We start from the raw sequence: 22,158 nt of genomic DNA, 5'->3' as shown, positions 1-22,158 counted from the left end.
ACTGTGTACAGTTTGGGGTACGACACTTTAAAAAAGATGTGGTCAAACTGGAGCAAGTCCAGAGGAGAGCAATAAAAATGATCAAATGTTTAAAAATCCTGACCTCTGAGGAAAGGTTAAAAAAAAATATGAGAAAAGAAGACTGATGGGGAACCTGATAACAATCTTCAAATATATTAAGAGCTGTTATAAAGAGAATGGTGATCAATTGTCCTCCATGTCCACTAAACAAGAAACAATCAGCTTAATCTGCAGCAAGGAAGATTTAGGTTAGATATCAGAAAAAAGCTTTCTAACAATAAGGATGGTTAAGTACTGGAACAGGTTACCAAGAGAGTTTGTGGAATGTCCATCAAAGTTTTTTAAGAACAGCTTAGGCAAAAACCTGTTAAGGATGATCTAGGTATACTTGTTCCTGTCTCAGCATGGGGGGATGGACTAGGTAACCTCTCCAGATTCCTTCCAGTTCTACATTTCTGTGATTCTATAAATAAATAACAACAAAGAACTATGACACAAATCCACATCCCAAAAAGTACTTTTACAACTGACACTAATTAAGGTAATCCAGGTATTGGAATGGGCATGGAAAGTACAATACACTGTTACCCCTAAAGGTATGGCCATCCAGTTCACAGTTATGGCACATGGACAGGGTGGTGTAGGGAAGCTTGCACTGTAGCTGTAAAAATTCTATGAATAATCAAAGGACATTAGTCTACAGGACTGTCATGGCTTTGCCTTGGAAGAGGTAAGATCTATAAATGTATCACTTTAATCTCTTATTGAGTTTCTGTGTCTACAACAGGGTGGGCCATATAAAGAAAGGTGGGGGTGGTGTACATACAGCAGACCTACACAGACAGAAAGACAGAAAGAAAGAAATGCACTGGCAAATGAGGAACTTGATATCACTTGATACTTCCAGTTCTTATTTAAAATCCTAGATCTTGATTTATCTGTTAATGTTAAGTATCAGAGGGGTAGCCGTGTTAGTCTGAATCTGTAAAAAGCAACAGAGGGTCCTGTGGCACCTTTGAGACTAACAGAAGTACTGGGAGCATAAGCTTTCGTGGGTAAGAACCTCACTTCTTCAGATGCAAGTAATGGAAATCTCCAGAGGCAGGTATATATCAGTGTGGAGATGACGAGGTTAGTTCAATCAGGGAGGATGAGGTGCTCTGCTAGCAGTTGAGGTGTGAACACCAAGGGAGGAGAAACTGTTTCTGTAGTTGGATAGCCATTCACAGTCTTTGTTTAATCCTGATCTGATGGTGTCAAATTTGCAAATGAACTGGAGCTCAGCAGTTTCTCTTTGGAGTCTGGTCCTGAAGTTTTTTTGCTGTAAGATGGCAACCTTTACATCTGCTATTGTGTGGCCAGGGAGGTTGAAGTGTTCTCCTACAGGTTTTTGTATATTGCCATTCCTGATATCTGACTTGTGTCCATTTATCCTCTTGCGTAGTGACTGTCCAGTTTGGCCAATGTACATAGCAGAGGGGCATTGCTGGCATATGATGGCATATATAACATTGGTGGACGTGCAGGTGAATGAGCCGGTGATGTTGTAGCTGATCTGGTTAGGTCCAGTGATGGTGTTGCTGGTGTAGATATGTGGGCAGAGTTGGCATCGAGGTTTGTTGCATGGGTTGGTTCCTGAGTTAGAGTTGTTATGGTGCGGTGCGTGGTTGCTGGTGAGAATATGCTTAAGGTTGGCAGGTTGTCTGTGGGCGAGGACTGGCCTGCCTCCCAAGGTCTGTGAAAGTGAGGGATCATTGTCCAGGATGGGTTGTAGATCATTGATGATGCGTTGGAGAGGTTTAAGCTGAGGACTGTAGGTGATGGCCAGTGGAGTTCTGTTGGTTTCTCTTCTGGGCCTGTCTTGTAGCAGGAGGCTTCTGGGTACACGTCTGGCTCTGTTGATTTGTTTCTTTATTTCCTTGTGTGGGTATCGTAGTTTTGAGAATGCTTGGTGAAGATCTTGTAGGTGTTGGTCTCTGTCTGAGGGGTTGGAGCAGATGCGATTGTACCTCAGTGCTTGGCTGTAGACGATGGATCGTGTGGTGTGACCGGGGTGGAAGCTGGAGGCATGAAGGTAGGCGTAGCGGTCGGTGGGTTTTCGGTATAGGGTGGTGTTAATGTGGCCATCGCTTATTTGTACGGTGGTGTCCAGGAAGTGGACCTCCCGTGTAGATTGGTCCAGGCTGAGGTTGATGGTGGGGTGGAAGCTGTTGAAAGCATGGTGGAATTCTTCCAGGGCCTCCTTCCCATGGGTCCAGATGATGAGGAATTAAAAAAGGAACGGGCATTAATCTATGCTGCCTGATCAGCAATCTCGATGGTAGATAAAGGAAGTGGTTTCCAGCAGAAGAAACAGTTTTAATGCAAATAATAGCTAAAAGGCTGCAGTGAGAAAGAAACATGTTTCCCAGACAAAACTCCACAGATATCAACCTAAGGAAAAATGTCGACGGCATTGGTCTCCTAGAGACAGACACAGCAAAGGTATAAGATAAATATAACAGAATAAACTGATAAACAGATGCAATAACAGAGCTTCAGTTGCTGCTGTTTTCTTCCTTCTTAGAATAAACAGTGATGCATTAGTGGCCATCTAATCAGGTTGGCTTTGATTTGTCTGAATATGCTCTGTGAAAACAAGAGAACCAATCCACAATTTGCTAATGTTACACATAAATAGTCTCTACTTTGGAACTGCAGATGTGTGAATATGGAACAGTATGACAGAAAATTTTTCCAGAGGAAAGCTAATTAGTTTCACATGCTCAAACATAATTTAATGGTGATGATAAATATTCTTACCTGTAGTCTTCTGGAAGTTGTAATTCCAGAATTAGTTAATATAATGCACTTATTCAGATTCATTCTCTGCAGTGTACGACTCAGCCAGGACATAGAATATCATTATCTACAAATCAATCAAGTCTATTTGAAAGGCAGCAGGAAGGGGTTTACTGACTCTTAATTAGATCTTGATAGTTTTCCCACATCCTAGATAATGGGTGGAGAAAGTGTATGGAGGGGGCGGGAAGAAGGGGTTGGTCTCTTCTATTGCCATGGAACAAAAAATGGAAATTTACAACAGAGGACAATTGTTGTAGTCACACTTATTGTTCTCCACTTTAAACCTGTGAAGGAACCAGGGACACAATCCTGCTCCCACTCAGGTCAATGACAAAACTCCAATTGCCTTCAATCAATTAAAGGAAATGTTTACATCAGTGCCCATCTTGGTACATCCAGACCTGGCAAAACCCATTGTTGTTGAAGCAGACACTTCCAACTATGTGATCAGAGCAGCTTTGTCAAGCAGCCCAGGACCCATCACTGCATTTTATTCCCAGAAACTGACTCCCATTGAGAAAAACTATAAGATATGTGACAAAGAACTGCTGGCCATAAAGCCTGCTTTTCAAGAATGGCTTCATCACCTTTATACCACATTGCAGGTATATGCGAATTACAAGAACCTAGAAACCTGAGAACAGCAAAAGCTCTCAAACAATGTCAGATCTATTGACCCCCTTTTTTCCTCCACGTTTGACTTCACCATGACTATTGCCCAAGTGCCAGGAATGGTAAACCCGACAAGTTGCCTCCTAAGAGTGAGTACTGGGACAAAGGAGATGGGACTCTAGAAGCAGTCACAATCCAGAAACCCTGCCATTTCACCAACATGGTGATAAACAATACAGTAACTTGCTCTCTCTTGGGAACTCCCTCCTACTCTTTGATCCATTTGCAGTGAAATTTATGTTGACCAGTAAGGACCTAGCTCCTGACTCGAAATTCTCAGTTAAGAAAAGGAACCTCTTGTTTAAAGACCAGATTTATATTCCAAACAGTCAACCACGCCTACTGATGCCCCGGCTATGTCATGATTCTCCCCTTGCTGTCCATTTCAGTCACTTGAAAACATTGAGGCTGGTCTCTTGAAATTTCTGGTGGCCAAAACTGCATTTGTTCATTGGGTCCTACATTAACTCCTGTGACATGAGCGCTTGAAGAAAGACTCCCTGCGCCAAACCTCTTGGGCTCTTTGATTCCTCTAACTCTGTCTCAACCCTGATTTTCCATCTCCATGAACTTTATCACTGACTTTCCCAATTCCCATTGCCACTTGACTCTGCTAGTTGTTGTTGACCTACTTACAAAAATGTCACATTTCGTGCCATGATTTCAAATTCCCTCTATGGAGGTAACAGCCTATGCCCTTCCAGGGTGCAATCAAGACCAGTGAGGGGCTATGTCACCTTTGCCCTGAAACCTGGGGTGCCTAACTGCTGAAGCTCCCAATTTGGGCTCCTCAAAAACAGCCAAACAGATTCAGGTCACATCCTGAGTGTCTGTTTATAGCCACAGCCTGCCAGAACACTCCAGTTTCCATTAGCCTTGGTTATCACTTTCAAGATGACCCCAGCACACTCCTGGTCCCAAATTTTCCCCCCAAAACAGATGTTCTACACTGTCCAGTCCTGTCCTGGACAATCCAGATATTTTAGGTTCATTACCCCTTTCAGAGGATCAATATCCAACAGTTTGCTGCTTTAAATGGAGTTACCCACACAATTTAGTTAAAGTACAACACTGGATTTGTTTTGATTAAAGAATAAAACAAGTTTCTTTAACTACAAAGAGATAGGTTTTAAGTGAGTAAAAGTATAATGCATTAAAGTAAAAAATGGTTACAAGCAAAAAATAAAGATAAAATGCTTCCTAGTACTAAAACTTAATAAAACTTTCAAGTTGAAATCCTTTACCACATTTCCAATAACATTGCTGACCAAATTCTCAGGCCAGGATCTGCTCCCTTAGTCCAAAGGCTGCTTCTTTTGTCTTTCTAGGTGAAAGCACGATGGATAGGGACAGATACCTTGGGGTGGTTTTGCCCCTCACTTTTACAGTCCAGTCATCCTTTGAAATGCATTTTCTTGAAGGTTATCCCTATATAATGTTTATTCCTGCTGTGAGAACGGAGACAAGGAGCCTTGTGGTGAAAGAGGTTTCATGCTGTTGTTTGCCAAGATGCAGATCTATTTGTTCCTAACCCCTTTCCTTGACAAAGAATGGACACTTGATAGGCAATTGCCTTCCAACTGAAACCTGGCTAGAAGCGTCAGCTTGTCCTTAGTCTTTGAGAAACTGATTTACCCAAACTTTTCTGATAAACACATTTCAGACCTAATTTCAGCGTATGTTTATAACTTTACATATAATGTTACTACATATATTTTATCATGAAATTATTGACCAGTGGGTTATAGGGTTGCCAACTTTCTACTCACACAAAACCAAACACCCCTGCCTCGCCTCTTCTCCAAGGCCCCGCCCCTTCTCCAAGGCCCCACCTCCTGCTAACTCCACCCCCCCCATCGCTCACTCACTCATTTTCACCATGTTGGCTCAGAGGATTGGGGTGCGGGAGGAGCTGAAGGCTCCAGCTGGGGGTGCAGGCTCCGGGGTGAGGCCAGGAATGAGAGGCTTGGAGTGCAGGAGGGGGCTCTGGGCTGAGGGTGGAGCTGAGGGGTTCAGAGTATGGGAAGGGGCTACGGGCTGAGGCAGGGGGTTGGGGTCTTAGAGGGGGTATGGGTTCCGGGGTGGGGCCAGAAATGAGGGGTTCAGGGTGCAAGAGGGGGCTCTGAGCTGAGGAAGGGGGTTGGGGGTGGGGGGAGTGAGGGCTCCAGCTGGGGGTGCGGGCTCTGTTGTGGAGCTGGGGATGAGGGTTTTGGGGTGCAGGAGGGGGCTCTGTGCTGTGGCAGAGGTATGGGGGGTGAGGGCTATGACTGGGGGGGGTGCTCTGGGCTGGGGATGAGATGAGTGGTTTAGGGTACAGGAGGGTGCTCAGGGCTGGGACTAAGGAGTTTGGAGGGCGATCAGGGCTGGGGCAGGGGGTTGGGACTCGGGAGGGGGTCAGGGATGCAGGCTCTGGGCGGTGCTTACCTCAAGCAGCTCCCGGAAGCAGAGACATGTCCCCCCTCCAGCTCCGATGCAGAGGACCGGCCAGGCGGCTTTGCGCGCTGTCCCATCTGCAGGAGCCATGGTTCCCAGCCAATGGGATCTGCAGAGCCAGAGCTTGGGGCAGGAGCAGCGTGCGGAGCCCCCTGGCTGTCCCTACACATAGGAGCGGAGGGGGGACATGCTGCTGCTTCCTGGAGCCGCGCCGAGCCATGGCAGGCAGGGAGCCTGCCTTAGCTCCATTGCGCTGCCAACCGGATTTTGTAATGGCCTGACCGGTGCCGCCAGGGTCCCTTTTTGACCGGACATTCCAGTCAAAAACTGGACACCTAGTGTGTAGGGTGTGGATGCAGGGGTGTATTCCATCATATATCCCAACTGTTTTTCAACTATGTCTTCCAACTCTATGGTCAACTATCTAACATAACATCTGATCGAGAATCACAGTTCATTTCATATTTCTGGCAGTTGTTCAAGCTCCTTGTCATGGGGTGACTAATGCACACTCACCCTGCAGGGTTTAATGCAGGCCAGATGGGCTAATTAACAGATTAGGCGGCTGATTAAGGAGGCTCAGCTGGGCAGAAATAGGCAGGGCCTATAAAGCCCAGGAGCTGAGAGGAGAAGAGGTGGCTGGGAAAAGGCAGACACTCCTAGGAGAAAGGGAGGAGTGAGCTGAGACTGCAGTCACTCCCTGGGAAGAGGGAGGAGGCTCTGGGAACTGGTAGGCCCAGGAAGAATAGGGGAACCAGTGGTAGGAAAAAGCCCTGGGATAGAGCAGTGAGGCCAGAGAGAGAAGGCCCAGGCTGCTGAGCTGAAAGTCCCTGGTCTGGGACCTGGAGAAGAGGGCGGGCCTTGGTTCCCCTACCAGCCCCTGGGCAAGTGGCACAGAAGAAGTGAGCAAGAGGACTGCCTACAACTACTGAGAAATTAATCTTCCCCAAAAGGGGGGAACATGGACAGTGACACAGCCAGAGGGCTAAGCCATGAAGAGGACGTTATGGTTCCTGAGGCTGCAAGAGGAGCTGCAGGTGGACAGAGTGACGGTGTGCAAATGGTGGACGGGGGGGCGTTGGCCTCGAGCTAATCCCCAGAGTACCAGAAGGAGGCACCAGTCCAGCATTGAGTGGTGCACCCCGTGACACTCCTGAATGTGGATCTACATGTCTCCTCATCTTATCACTCCAAGACTGATGGACAGATGGAATGAGTGAAACAAATTCTTGAGTAATACTTCTGTTGCTTTATCAGTTACCACTGGAATGACTGGGTTTCGCTTCTCTCTTTTGCCAAATTTGTATACAATTACTCTAACTACAGATCAACCCACCAGAGTCCTTTTTACACCAACTACGGTTTCCTCCACCTGTCCATGCCACAAGTCTCCCACATACTTGCACCATCCAACTTAGCTGAACACCTGCACTGCATCCAGGAGGAGTTCAAAGCCCTCCTAGAATTGGCCAAAAGAGATTACAAAGGTTTGCAGACCTCTGTCTGCAGAGAACCCCTCACATCACAGTTTTAGATAAAATATGGCTCTCCACATGGCACCCTGGCTCTACCCCACCTTCACAAAGCTAGATTATTGATACAGTGGCCCATTGCAGGTCATCCAACAGATGACCTGCAATGAACGCTGTAGCCTTCGAACTATCTTAGTATCAAACTGCCAAACTTCACCAAAGTACCTTATTGCCATTAAAATAGCTCTACAGTGGGACAGTCCATAATCATTATTGTCATGGACACAGGATCAGATCAAAGAAGGATAATTATGGTAAAATAAGGCAAAACAAGATTATTTAAAAATTAGAAATACAAAAAAGTAAAAAGGCTTACCTGGTAATCGGGTTTTGTACAGTAATCTAAATTGGAGATGTGATCTAGAAAGATGTTGAATTCTTGGGGGAGATGTTTCAACATGAGCCTGTGGTCATACCTCTCTTTTATGGAGCCTACTTGCTCCTAGGAACAGTTAGCACAAAAAAGCATTAGCACGCCACCATTCCCAACCGCAGAATATTCACACCATACATCACCGGCATTAAGTGCAATATTTTTGGTCAGAGTTGAAGGGTGTATGAAAAGGAGATTAATCCTTTAGGTTATAACAGGGCTAAAGATCCTGCCATTGCCCTTAGCACCAATGTAAAATGTTCTTTAACCAGTAACTCCTCACTTAACATCCTCCCGCTTAACGTTGTTTCAAAGTTACGTCGCTGCTCCATTAGGGAACATGCTCGTTTAAAGTTGTGCAATGTTCCCTTATAACGTCGTTTGGCTGCCTGCTCTATCCTCTGCTTGTAAGATTCTGTGGAAGAGCAGTGACTTTACAAGGGAGCATTGCACAAGTTCCTCTTCTCTGCCTCCTCCCCCTCCCACCCAGCGCTTCCCCCACCGCCAAACAGCTGTTTGGTGTCACTTAGGACTTTCTGGGAGGGTGGGGGAGGAGCGGGGAAGCAGCGTGCTCTGGTGAGGAGGTGGAGTGGGGGTGGGAAGTGGTGGGCCTGGAGTGGAGCGGGGACGGGAAGAGGTGGGCCTGGAGCATCCCTCGGCAAAGATAGCACCTGTTCTTCTGGGGGGAAGCTGCCGCTGCTGCTGCACAAGGTGCTTCCTAGCATCCTTGCCTGCAGCAGGCTGTGCCTGTGTGGAGTAAGCCAGGGGCACCTCCCAACCACAGTACAGTACTGTACAGTATATACTGCCTTTTGTCTGCCCCCCAAAAATTTCCTTGGAACCTAACTCTCCGCATTTACATTAAATCTTATGGGAAAATTGGATTCTTTGGAAATACCATTTCACTTAAAGTTGCATTTTTCAGGAACATAACTACAACATTAAGTGAGGCGTTACTGTATTTAAATGCTAGTCTAATTTTCTCTTTGTGTGTGTGTGTGTGTTTTGTTGCTGTTTGACACCACTGATTATAATTGGGCATTACAACTCTACTAAAATCATAGACAGAGATTTAAAAGTTCTATTATGTCATCTGCTTCAGTTCACTTCTGATACATAATTACTCCTCAAAGTAGACATTTTTTAGTATTTTTATTCAGTCCAATATCAATTAGTCTGTGGTTTCCAAAGTCAGAAGAATAGGAGCAGTCCTTTGTATGGCCCACCTTCATCTACCACCATAGCTAAGTTAATCAGAAAGTGCTTTTGATAATGCTATACTTTCAAAATAGGTAGAAACAAGTAGTGGACACAGGCCATCAGAGGTTGCTTTTTCTTTGCATACCTCCCATAAGACATCTGCCCAACAGCATGAGCACAGATCTACTGGGCTAACTTTGTCTAACAGCAAATACTGAATATCTATTTCCAAGATGAAATGTCAAACTATGAAATTTTGTACAAAAGGTTTGTGAAGGCAAAAAGCACTGGTTTCAAAATAGGGCCATGAATTAATGTATGTACATTTATATTTGCCCTCTATAATGAATCTGTAAAAACTGTAAGCTCTGTCTAAATTCCCTTGCAAACTAAGACCATTTGTAACACTCCACAGCACTTTAAGCCATGACATTAGCACTGTGAAGTGAGGGGGAAAAATCACTAGAAACTGCTCTAAAATGTAACATTAGAATTTTATGAACCAATGATTCTTGAGTAGATTTTTCATGAAGGTGTTTATGTGCAATGCCCATCTAAGATACTTATTTCTAGATTTTACCTTGTCTTTTATTTTTCTCCAAGGCAGCTGTCCAACCACAAACTCTACCAACATGTAAAACAGGGACCAGAGGTCATCATGCCTTCCCATTTCCTGTGAAAAAGAAAAGGGATGGAATTTTGTTACTCCTCATAACTGCTGTACTTTACCTTACTACTATGCAATCAGAGCTAATGGGCTTTGCTAGATCCTGTATTGCTCTAGAGCATGGGTGGGCAAACTACAGCCCACGGGCTGCATCTGGCCTGCCAGCCATTTTAATCCAGATCTCAAGCTCCAGCTGGGGAGCAGATTCGGGTCCGCTCTGCGCGGTTTCTGAAAGCAGCAGCATGTCCTCCTTCTGGCTCCTACGCATAGGGGCAACCAGGGGCTTCGGCTCCGCACGCTGTCCCCACCTCAAGTGCTGCGGCTCCCATTGGGAGCCAATGGGAGCCGCATGGGTGGTGCCTGTGGACAGGGCAGCATGCAGCAGAGCCACCTGGCCATGCTTCCGCATAGGAGCCAGAGGGGGGACATGCCGCTGCTTCCAGGAGCCGCTTGAGGTAAGTGCTACCTGGAGCCTGCACCCCTGAGACACCTCCTGCGCCTCACTCCCTGCCCCAGCCCTCATCCCCCTCCCACCCTCTGAACCCCTCGGTCCCAGTCCAGAGCACCCTCCTACACCCCAAACCCTTCATCCCCAGCCCCACCCCAGAGCCTGCACCCCCAGCCGGAGCCCTCAGTCCCCCGTCCCCGAGCCCAGCCCCCCACTGCTCCAGACCGGAGCCCCTTCCCGTGCTCTGAACTCATCATTTCTGGCCCTACCCCGGAGCCTGCACCCCCAGCCAGAGCCCTCACCCCCTCCTGCACCCCAACCCCAATTTCATGAGCATTCATGGCCCACCATACAATTTCCATACCCAGATGTGGCCCTCAGGCCAAAACGTTTGCCCACACTTGCTCCAGAGACTTCAACTATTGTATATTCCCAATAAAACCGATTAGAAGAAAAATTGCAAAACAGATCCCTATAATACTGCAAGTAGGAAAAAACTCTCTCCATGGAAGAATAAAAAGCACAGAAAAAATTAAAAGAGGAAGCATGTTAAAATATGATTGCAGGGATGTACATCATTTTACTGTGAAGTGAATGTCATCACACTGGCAATAGTGGTTTGTCCAAAATTCTCTAATACCCTGAGATCATGAAGATAAGTGGAATATACCGTAAATATAATGTTATCACCTGATAATTTCATCTTCCCTGTTCTACTCTCTTGTGGTATGATTAAAACAGTGATGGTAATAATTAAAACAACTATTATGATTTCTGCAACCAGAATACCATTATGAAGATAAGACATACAGTTATCTACAGTAATGTAAAAGTGACCTATTCTTTCCTAAGTATTTCCCACAGTCTAACATCTTTCTATATAATAATGACAACGGGACACAGAAAATGAAGCAAGATTTATACTATACATACAATTGACAGTGTTTTTAATTACTATAAAACTCAGACAGGTGTGATGTAAGCACAGATACTCACTCTGTTTCTGTGAGCATTGATTGATGCATATCGTACTGTTCCTCGAAAACCCGCAACAGCTCGTGGCTATCAAAGAAGCACAGACATAAAAATCAAAGATTTTTCAGTATTACAGAAGATAAACCACCTGATTACACACAGCAACATGTAAAACCTACTACAGTACAGAAGATGGAGCAAAGGCAAATGTCATTTAGATCCTCTGTCTACTTTCGATTTCCCATATTGCTGGTACAATATTACTGCAAGAGATTCATTGCGGGCTCAAATGGACATGACAAGATGGTGTGCCGCATATCCACACATGAGTTAGCTCCAGGGGAAAGTTATCCTCTAACTACATTAGCTTTTGTTTTGAAGAGTGTCAAATTCTCACAGAGAGGCCTCTTAGGAAAAACAAGATGTATGGTGGGTTTACTAATATCTTTCTCCACTGAGTCTTGGTTCTAAATCTCAGGAAGTCTGAAGTTTAAACTATGAAAGGAACAGAAGCATACAAGTATCTTTGAACAATCTGAAGATACTGCTAGGTCTCAGCTATCTTACATCAGAGAACAGCTAGGGACAATTAGGCATCTGTTAAAATTATTTTTATTATCACAATTATTTTTCAGATCAAGAGGTTAATGATTTGAGAAATTCCAAGAGAGGGAAAACCCATATAAAAGTCTCAAAGCTGTGAGCCGAGAAATAAATAGCATGTAATGGGCACCTCGTTAGGCTAACAAAAGGCAAAATATAGCTGAAGAAAGAAATGCATTTGCTGCATCAGATGTTGTAGAATGCCAGTAAGCACAATACGAATCAACCTCTTTCCCCAGAAGCACCTTCTTTGGCAGCTTCCTGGTCCCTACTAACTCTCCACAGAACAGGGCTACTCTTTTATGGGAACTTTTTCCAGTGTGTCTTTCTGGTGCTAGTCCTTTAAACTTGGCAGAATCAAGCAACCGTAGCCCTAAAGTGGCCATCTTTGGCACTGTAACTGGCAGCATCTCTCTCTCCATCTTCTAGCTGGTGAATACCTGTGTTTCTTTCTCACTGCTGAGAAGATAGCACATTCTCACAGATCAAACTGAACTTTTAGAGCCACAGCAGATAGCTATAGAATAGTAATGACTTCCTGATGTCTCTTGCTTCCAATAAAACATTATAGGAGCAGTGTAACTAAATATTTATTTTGTAATATTTTAATCTTCATGTTTATGGTACAAAATAAGTATTATATTACATTGTCAGAAATAGACATCCTTCTCATTTTAGCCACTTAACTCACCCCACATAGACACAAAAAATAACCCCTGCCTGAACTGCTAAATGTTATTTCTGTCTTTGCCTTTTTCCTGAACTTAAGATTTTCGAAAGCAATTTCTTCTTTTTGTTTCCTCTAAAAATTAATGCAAGAGACTTGTATAACCTACACCAGTTCTCACTTGATCTGAGAGGGAGTGAGGGTGAACTCTACTTGCCTGGGGATCCATGCAAGTTTTTAGAGTTTTCAAAAATAATATGATGAAAAGTTTCTATTCATACACATTTGGAGACCACCACAATATACAATTATGACTGTAATCAGGAAAAAAAAATTAATTACCCAACGTGGCTATCATTAGTTCATGTCCACCAATGTGAGCAACCTTGGGAGCCCTCGTATTGGTAGGCCAGCAACTACTGTCATTGTTTGTAACACCACATGGATTAGATCTGCTCTCAAGTAAGATTCCATATCAGCGTTTAAAAAAAAAGAAAAAAAAGCCCACAGTAGGCAGTGGCCCATCTAAGCAATAGTGGAGCTAAACCAGGATTAGTAAAGGTGGGGAAATCTTTTGCAAAAATTTGTAAATGTAGACAGGGTCTTTGAGTCTACTGTAAATAGACTGGGGTTTTTTTGCACTCTCACAAACAACCTTTAAATGACACTTGGAAGTAATTTGGTGGTTAGGTCTGCTAGAGAATTTAGTTTAAATTTCAGCTAGATTAGCTTTACAGTGTAAACCATCTTATAGTTTTTTATAATGAATCTTTAACTTGTATAAATAAAGGTACAAGTATAAAACCCCTGGGAAAGGAAGTGTGGTACAGTGATTACAGGGGGGGTTCTATAAGCCTGACTCTTCCACTGATTCTCTGCATCACCTTGGGCAAATCACTTCACTTCTCTGTGCTTTGGTTTAACCTTTCTGTCAAATGGGAATAATAATCTTTAACAACCTCTCACAAAAGTGGTGGAGTATAGCCAATCTTTGTGGGTCCAAATTCTGTAGTTGCAGCACTGACCTATTGAATCCCATTAAGTGCAAAGGGTTTTTTGTCTGCATAAGAACTGTGGGATCAAAGTTCCTGCATATCCTTGGATCAAAGGCACTATGTAAGTGCAAATTGTCATGAATTATGATCATACATGAGGTTTCCTCCAAGCAGCTCCACATATTAGATATGGATCCCCTCTATCAGGCGAGTGGGTCCTCAGGATTGCTGAAGCCCAGAGTACAGCCTACTTATGTTTTGAGTCTTATATGTCCCTTGCTACCACATAAGGGAGGTATCATTATTTAGCCCCTTCTATCAAGTCTTTATAACAGATATGTCAGTGGTTGCATATTATGCATGCTCTTCTTCATCTAACACCCAGTCAGGACTCTCTGAGAGCTGGTATGCCTTAGATTTTACCCTGAGTAAGAGGGCCACATAATTTCATGCTGCAGAAATTCCATGCTATAGTGTAAATTTAAGTAGGGTCTTTCTGTAAGATTTCAGGAGAATCTCAGCTCCCATTTAAAAAAAATGGGTTTTTAGCCCAGCAGTCCTAATGATAAACAAATCAGTCATCCAAGAGACCTTCTTATCTTACAGCTGTTTCTAAGACTGCTATAATTTAGGTGAATTTCCACAAGGATGTAAATAGGCTGAATGGTAGCACTTTTTTGCAGGATGCTGATATATATCATATCCCTAAAATGCCAACACATCAGTGTCCTCAGTATGAGCAGAGATGCAACCTGTAAATCCCAACAGTGCAGGAACCCAGAAGGTGAAATCCAATGCACTACTGACTTCAGAGTCTCCAGTTAGAATCTAAAAGCACAGCTGCACTAGAGACTTTACAGCCACGCAGCTGCATTGATGCAGCTGTGCTGCTGTAAGCTCTCTAATGTAGCCACTTTAAACTGACAGGAGAAAGCTCTCCCGTTGATTTAACTACTCCAACCCCCATGAGTGGCAGAAGCTCTGTCTGCGGGAGAAGCTCTCTTGCTGACATAGCGCTGTCCACATTGGCGGTTATGTCAGTGTAACTTATGTGTCACTTGGGGGGTGACTTATTCACCCCCCTAAGCGACTTAAATTATGCCAACATAAGATGTAGCGTAGACATAGCCTAAATAAAGTCAGGAACATATTTACTTTTACCAACTGAAATATTTCTCTTTTCATGAGGATAATGAAATAAATATGGTGACTGGACGGGACAGGGACCCATCTTCTCAGACTAGTGACATTCATTTTCACTAGATAACTAGCACACACCAAATCATTTCCCATTTGTTTGACTTTGGGCAAGGAGATTGAACACAAAACAGTTCCTTTAGAGTTTTGATACAAATTTTAAAATGCAATCTTCTCCATGGTCTATTGAATCCATTGGTCTGTTGTATCTAAGGCTACATCTACACTACGGGGGGGGTCGATTTAAGATACGCAAATTCAGCTACGCGTAGCTGAATTCGATGTATCGCAGCCGACTTACCCCGCTGTAGGGACGGCGGCAAAATCGACCTCTGCGGCTTCCCGTCGACGGTGCTTACTCCCACCTCCGCTGGTGGAGTAAAAGCGTCGATTTGGGGGTCGATTGTCGCGTCCCGATGGGACGCGATAAATCGATCCCCGAGAGGTCGATTTCTACCCGCTGATTCAGGCGGGTAGTGTAGACCCAGCCTAAGATCTACACCAGGACAAAAGAAGTTAGTCTTTTTGATCACATCATATAAAGAAGGGAACTTCTCACTATGCCAGCCAGCTGCTTACTGAATGTTAAAACACCTATTTTAATTATACTCTAAGTTGCATCACTCACAGAACTGTTGATGGTTTTGGAGGTAGAGTTAGTTTGACCAGTTGAAAATGGGATTTACTGCCCTCTGGGCATTTACTAAGCTTCTGAAACTGCTGTATCAGAATTCTTGATGCATACCAAAAAGCTTCATGTAATAAAAGATAAGTTCTCAAACCATCCACTTGACTGGGGCTTTCAAAGAAACCTCCCTCTACCACCAACTGTGAAGCTTTTTTGTTTATAGATCCCCAAAATGGATGTGTCCAATACTGGTTCATCTACCAGCAACTCAGGATTCTCCTCATGTAAAGGACACATAGATTATTATGCAGCCACTATAAAATGACTAGTTAATTTTTTTAAAACTGGTACTTCCAAATTAAGGCATTGACAATACTTCAGAATGCTTACGGGGTGCCAGAAAGGATTGGGTTCCCAGAAGCAGGATCCACAATTTTATCTTCCAGATTCAAGCTCTAAGAAATCTGCTTCAGCAGCAGCAGAGCTTTCTGATTAAAATGGATCACATCTGTGTCTCTTTCCATAAGAGGAGAGGCTTTTATGAGACCTCATCAATGCACGGCTGCTTTTTCACTTGGGACCTTGCAGCTTGTATCTATCTAGATTGTAATTCTAGAGCATCTATCAGCATAATATCCAAGTATCATTTACAATAAAAATTTCTCAGAGATATTCCTAGCATACTTGATAATGGGCTCTGCTCTTCATCTCTCCAAGGTTTAGCAGCTTTGCTTGCTGTGTTTTTGTTTTACATTGCTGCTGCTGTTGTAATTTCTTGCCTTTGTTTATTGTAACAAAGCTTTTGCAAAGAGATGAGTCCTTCAGCTTTCTATGAAAACTGTCATACTTGGGCTCAGTCTTATTTGGTCCCATAAACTAGTTCAGTCAAACTCCTTTGATGAACAATAGTTTACCCCTAACTTTTGAGAACTTTACACTGGGCATTGTCAGTTACATTCTCCCAAGGGAGCCACTCTCTAAGTATGTCATGAATGGAGGAGGTGATTTTGAATGTAGCTGGGCTTCAACTCAATGAAAGCTTTAAAGATTAAGACCAGAAACTTGAATTGGCACAAGAAGCAAAGTGAAAGAGGAGCGTATGGCCCACTTGAGTGATGCATTCTCTGCAGTTTTTCCTGCTAAGCAATGAAAGCCAATGTTGGCAAGGCTATGCTGGGGCTATGGGTATGATGTAATCCCCATCTTGTTTGATCTTGGATAAGACCTTGGGCAGAAACAGAACTTGAGGGAAGGCATACAGCAGGCCTTTTGGAAAATTCAGGAGGAAAGCATCTGACAGTGACCCTGGTCTGTGACCCGCCAGGGAACAAAAAAGACAACATTTCTTGTTTTCTTTCACTGAGAACAGGTCCCTCAGGAATACTCCACCATCAGAAAATAGTGATGGACACATCCGGATGATGGGATGATTCATGGTGGCCTGCATACGATCTGCTCAGGTGATCTGCCAGGGTGTTTCGAACCTCTGGAAGGTAGGCTGCTTTCAGGTTGATGGATCTGGCTATGCAAAAGTTCCAAAGCAAGATGGGCTGTGTGTATAACTTTGTCAACTGTGGTCCTCCCTGTCTGTTTACATAAAACATGGCTGTTGTGTTGCCTGTGAGTACTAACAAACTCTGCCCCCTCGTATGCGGGAGTAATGCCATACAAGCCAAATAAATGGCCTGAAGTTCTTTGTTATATGGACACCAAGGTCCTGGGATGACCAAAGCCCCTGAGTCTGAAGGGGGCCTAAGTGAGCTCCTTAACCTATATCCGATGCATCCATGATAAGGCGAGTATCTGCTGAGGAGGCACAAAGGGAAGTCCTGTGCAAACGTTCAATGGGTCTGTCCACCAGTCCAGGGAGGACAAGACTTGAGCTGTTACCTGAACTACCCCGTCCAGGTGATTGTCAGCTGGAGAGTATACGGAGGTAAGCCAACCCTGCAGCCCTCTGAAGTGCAGACTAGTGTGCTGGACCATGTAGGTGCATGCCGCCATGTGCCCTAGAAGTCTGAGGCACTTTCAAACCATAGTGAGAGGATGTGCCTTTAGAACTAGAGCAATGATCCGCAGTGCACTGAACCTCATTTGCGGCAGGAACGCCCTGACCTCTGTGGAGTCTAGCATTGCCCCAATGAACTCTATTCGCTGAACTGGCATCAGAATAGTTTCTTCTGTATTGATTAGGAGCCCTGTTATGTGAAAGGCTGACTGGATAGCGGCTATGTTGGCAAGCACTTGACATCTGAATTGGTCCCTCAATACCCAGTCATCCAGGTTAGAGAACATGTGGATTCCCAACCTGCACAGAAAAGCCACCACTGCTGCCACGCATTTCGTAAATATGAAAGGGGCTGCTGCGAGGTCAAAGGGGAGAACTGCAAATTGGTAGTGTGAATTGTTGACCATGAACCTGAGGAACTTTCTGTGGCTGCAATGAATTGCCACATGAAAGCAAGCATCCTTTAAGTCCTGAGCAGCGTACTGGTCCCCAGTCTCTAAGGAAAGGATAACAGAAGCAAGAGTAACCATCCGAAATTTTGTTTTCTTCAGAAACTTGTTCAGTTGTTTTAGATCTAAAAGAGGCCTGAGCTCCCCTTTCCTTTGGCATTAGGTAATATTTGGAATAGAATCCTTTCCCTCGGAAAGGCATGGGAACTTCCTCTATGGCCCCCAAACGGAGGAGAGACTGGAACTCCTGAAGTATCACACTCTCGTGAGAGTGGTCCTTAAAGAGGGATTGGGTAGGGAATGGGAAGGGGGAAAAGAAGTAACTTGGAGGGTGTAACCCAGTTCCACCTTACTTAGGACCCACTGATCTGTGGTGATGTAAGATCAAGCGCTTAGGAAATGCGATAAGTGGTTGGCAAAAATAGGGGAAGAGAACGATGGTACCCAGGGAAGTGACAGGCTGCTCTCAATCAACAGGTCAAAATGAATGCGTTGAAGAACAGTCTGCCTGGATGAAGCAGGTTCTGTGGGGGGAGGAAAGAGGAGTAGGCCATCTTTTATAACCTCTGCCCACTCTTTCTCAATAGATCTTGGCTATGAGGCATAAATGTGTGGAATTGCTGGGACTGTTGTGGGTAGAAAGCTCTTTCTTTGTCGCTGGTCTTTAAATCCTCAGCAACGTAAGCCTTGGTCGAGTCCTTAAGGCTATGAAGCTTTTCATTCATCTTCTCAGAAGAGAGCAAAAGGCCTTTGAACAGGAGGTCTTGTATGGTTTGCTGCACCTCTGTGGGCAAACCTGATGATTGCAGCCACGTTGAATGCGGCATGGAAATGGCGGAAGCCATAACACAAGCCACCGAATCTGCTGCGTCCAAGCTTGCCTCCAGGTGTGACCTGGCCTCTAATATGCCCTCATCAACCAGGGTGGTGAACACCTGGTTAGTCTCATCAGGATGCTTTCCCACAGGTTGAAACTGTACCAACCAAGCAGAGCCTGCTGTTTGTGATTCTTATTTGTTACCCTTCCGTGGAATAAATTTTCCTGCTGAAGAGGTCTAGGTTCCTTGCTTCCTTCCCCTTCAGGGTTGAGGCCTGATGTCCCTGCCTCTCCTTTTCTTTAGCAGCAGATACTACAACCCAGAGGTGGTTGATTGTAAAAATGTTCATAACCCTGCGAACTGACATAATATCTCTGTGCGACTTGTCTTGAACCCTCTCTGGGTGGATATCCAGAGCCATAGCCACTCTTCTAAACAAAGTCCTAGAGGGTTCTGACATCAACTGGAGGGTGGAGGTAGACTCTGCAATTACTTCCTTATCTGGCAAGGAAGAGGCCACTGGTCATTGAGAGCAGCCCTCATTCAATTCTTGCACTGGAGAGTCCCGAGTAACCGATTCCCCTGACCCAGTACCAGCAAAGGGGGAATGGCAACCGTGGTGTCCATGCACCCAGTGTCTACTAGATGCTGTAGCATGTGGGGGAAGCCCCAAGGGCTCCAGAAGGGCCACTGGTATGGTGATGGTACCCAGCTGTGTGCTGGACATTGATCCCTAGGTTGGGAGCTGCACCAAAGTGGGTAAGGGTTGCTCTGGCCTGGAGGTATAAGGTCCCACCTCAGAATCTGAAGAGGAAGACAATTCCGCTTCCTCTGGCCACAGGGGAGCTGATCCACAGGGAGACTGGTGGTGAATCAGGGAACAGAGACAATGGTGAGACCACTGCAGGCTTTCCCCTCGATAGAATCTGTGAAGACTCTGCAACTGTAGCGGCCACTGGTGCCAACTGGTGCATCAGTGCTGGAGTAGGCACCAAAGGATCCAACACACCCACTCCTGGTGCTGGGTGGGAATCTGGTCCCACAGGTGAAAGCAATACCAACAAGTTCAGTAGTTCCCGAGCTGTCTCCAGCACCCTCCTTCCTCCGCGCCGCCCCACCGAAACAGCAGTATTGACCCATTTGGATAGTCTTTGAGCCGATATCACAGAGCTTTTGGATCTTTCTGTGGTCAAAAGGAAGAGTTTAGGGGATTTCCTGAAGTCCTTAGTCCAGTCCAAATAGAATGCTAATGTCCTTCTAATATCTAACGTATGCACAATTATTTCCCAGTTGTCACAATGTGGTTTTGGGAAAAAACAGGGAGATGGATCTGTGGATTCATATCAAAAGTGCAGAGAAAGTAGGGAGAAACTTGGGATATGGCCTTAGAGTTACTGTGTCTTTAAAAAAAAAAAAAGGCTGTGAATGATGGATGTGCCATCAGGGCCGCTATTTCTCCTATGTGCCTAGCTGAGGTGATGGCAATTAGAAATGTTGTCTTCATGGACAGGTGTGAGATAGAACAAGTTGCCCTGGACTCAGAGGAAGGTCTAGTCAAAGCCCTGAGAACTAGGTTAAAGTCCCAGGCTGGAGTGGGTGGTATCACATGCAGGAAGAGATTCCCAATGCCCTTAAAGAATCTACGCATTAGTGGGTGAGCAAACACCAAGTGGGAAGCCGATTTCGCAGCGAGATGAACCTTAAGAGAACTGAGGGATAGTTTAAAAGGTAGTGCAAAATCAGAGGGAGGAAAGATAAGGTTGGGTCTGTGTGTTTGGAATGACACAAACTTGGAGTCGTTTCCATTTTGTAGGTAAATACGTCGAATGGTCAACTTTTGGTTGTGTTGCAACACATCTTAAACCTGGTGTTTTTCCATTTAGAAGGAGGGGTGGGGACCCAGAGAGACGAAAGATTGCCACCATGTGCCAAAGCTATATAAGGGGGTGGAACAGAACAAAGGAGGTTCCAGTCATGAGAAATCCCCTAGTTACCATGTGAGCTGGAGCTAACAAGAACTGTACTGGGGAAAGGATTGGGCCCAGATTAGGAAGGAGTCCAGTCTGTGAAAGAAGTTTATTGAAATATCTCTGAGGGTCAGATTTATATGTAATCACTTTCTTAATGTATTAGGCTTAGACTTGCGTGTTTTGTTTTATTTTGCTTTGTTCTGTCTGTTATTACTTGAAACCACTTAAATCCTACTTTTTATACTTAATAAAATCACTTTTGCTTATTAATTAACCCAGAGTAAGTAATTAGAATCATAGAATATCAGGGTTGGAAGGGACCTCAGGAGGTCATCTAGTCCAACCCCCTGCTCAAAGCAGGACCAATTTCCAACTAAATCATCCCAGCCACGGCTTTGTCTAGCCGGGCCTTAAAATCCCCCAAGGAAGGAGATTCCACCACCTCCCTAGGTAACGCATTCCAGTGCTTCACCCACTCCTAGTGAAATAGTGTTTCCTAATATCCAACCTAGACCTCCCCCACTGCAACTTGAGACCATTGCTCCTTGTTCTGTCATCTGCCACCACTGAAAACAGCCGAGCTCCATCCTCTTTGGAACCCCGCTTCAGGCAGTTGAAAGCAGCTATCAAATCCCCCCTCATTCTTCTCTTCTGGAGACTAAACAAGCCCAGTTCCCTCAGCCTCTCCTCATAAGTCATGTGCCCCAGACCCCTAAACATTTTTGTTGCCTTCCGCTGGACTCTTTCCAATTTTTCCACATCCTTCTTGTAGTGTGGGGCCCAAAACTGGACACAGTACTCCAGATGAGGCCTCACCAATGTCGAATAAAGGGGAACGATCACGTTCCTCGATCTGCTGGCAATGCCCCTACCTATACAGCCCAAAATGCCGTTAGCCTTCTTGGCAACAAAAGTACACTGTTGACTCATATCCAGCTTCTTGTCCACTGTGACCCCTAGGTCCTTTTCTGCAGAACTGCTACCTAGCCATTCGGTCCCTAGTCTGTAGCAGTGCATAGGATTCTTCCGTCCTAAGTGCAGGACTCTGCACTTGTCCTTGTTGAACCTCATTAGGTTTTTTTTGGCCCAATCCTCTAATTTGTCTAGGTCCCTCTGTATCCAACCCCTACCCTCCAGGGTATCTACCATGCCTCCCAGTTTAGTGTCATCTGCAAACTTGCTGAGAGTGCAGTCCACACCATCCTCCAGATCATTAATAAAGATATTAAACAAAACTGGCTCCAGGACCGACCCTTGTGCACTCCGCTTGAAACCGGCTGCCAATTAGACATGGAGCTGTTGATCACTACCCGTTGAGCCCGACGATCTAGCCAGCTTTCTATCCACCTTACACTCCATTCATCCAGCCCATACTTCTTTAACTTGGCGGCAAGGATACTGTGGGAGACCGTATCAAAAGCTTTGCTAAAGTCAAAGAATAACACATCCACTGCTTTCCCCTCATCCACAGAGCCAGTTATCTCATCATAAAAGGCAATTAGGTTAGTCAGGCATGACTTCCCCTTGGTGAATCCATGCTGACTGTTCCTGATCACTTTCCTCTCCTCTAAGTGCTTCATAATTGATTCCTTGAGGACCTGCTCCATGATTTTTCCAGGGACTAAAGTGAGGCTGACTGGCCTGTAGTTCCCCGGATC

At 44.9% G+C, this 22,158-nt stretch overlaps 1 protein-coding gene across 12 annotated transcripts in view; it reads right to left on the bottom strand.

Moving 5' to 3' along the window:
- The window catches only part of TTBK2 (tau tubulin kinase 2), a 314,450-nt gene that overhangs the window by 60,824 nt on the left and 231,468 nt on the right, over positions 1-22,158 (bottom strand). For all 12 annotated transcript variants that reach the window (XM_065595339.1, XM_008169904.3, XM_065595338.1 and 9 more), the window contains 3 exons: positions 11,187-11,252; positions 9,656-9,748; positions 7,819-7,944 (listed from right to left, as the gene is read on the bottom strand). In XM_065595339.1, the coding sequence (XP_065451411.1) occupies positions 7,819-7,944; positions 9,656-9,748; positions 11,187-11,252 (285 nt within the window). The remainder of the gene's footprint in view (positions 1-7,818; positions 7,945-9,655; positions 9,749-11,186; positions 11,253-22,158) is intronic.

The sequence above is a fragment of the Chrysemys picta genome, chromosome 4 (assembly GCF_011386835.1).
Source record: "Chrysemys picta bellii isolate R12L10 chromosome 4, ASM1138683v2, whole genome shotgun sequence".
NCBI lineage: Eukaryota > Metazoa > Chordata > Testudines > Emydidae > Chrysemys > Chrysemys picta.
The sequence above is the reverse complement of the archived record's forward strand: the minus strand, read 5'-3'. Positions and strand labels throughout refer to the sequence as shown.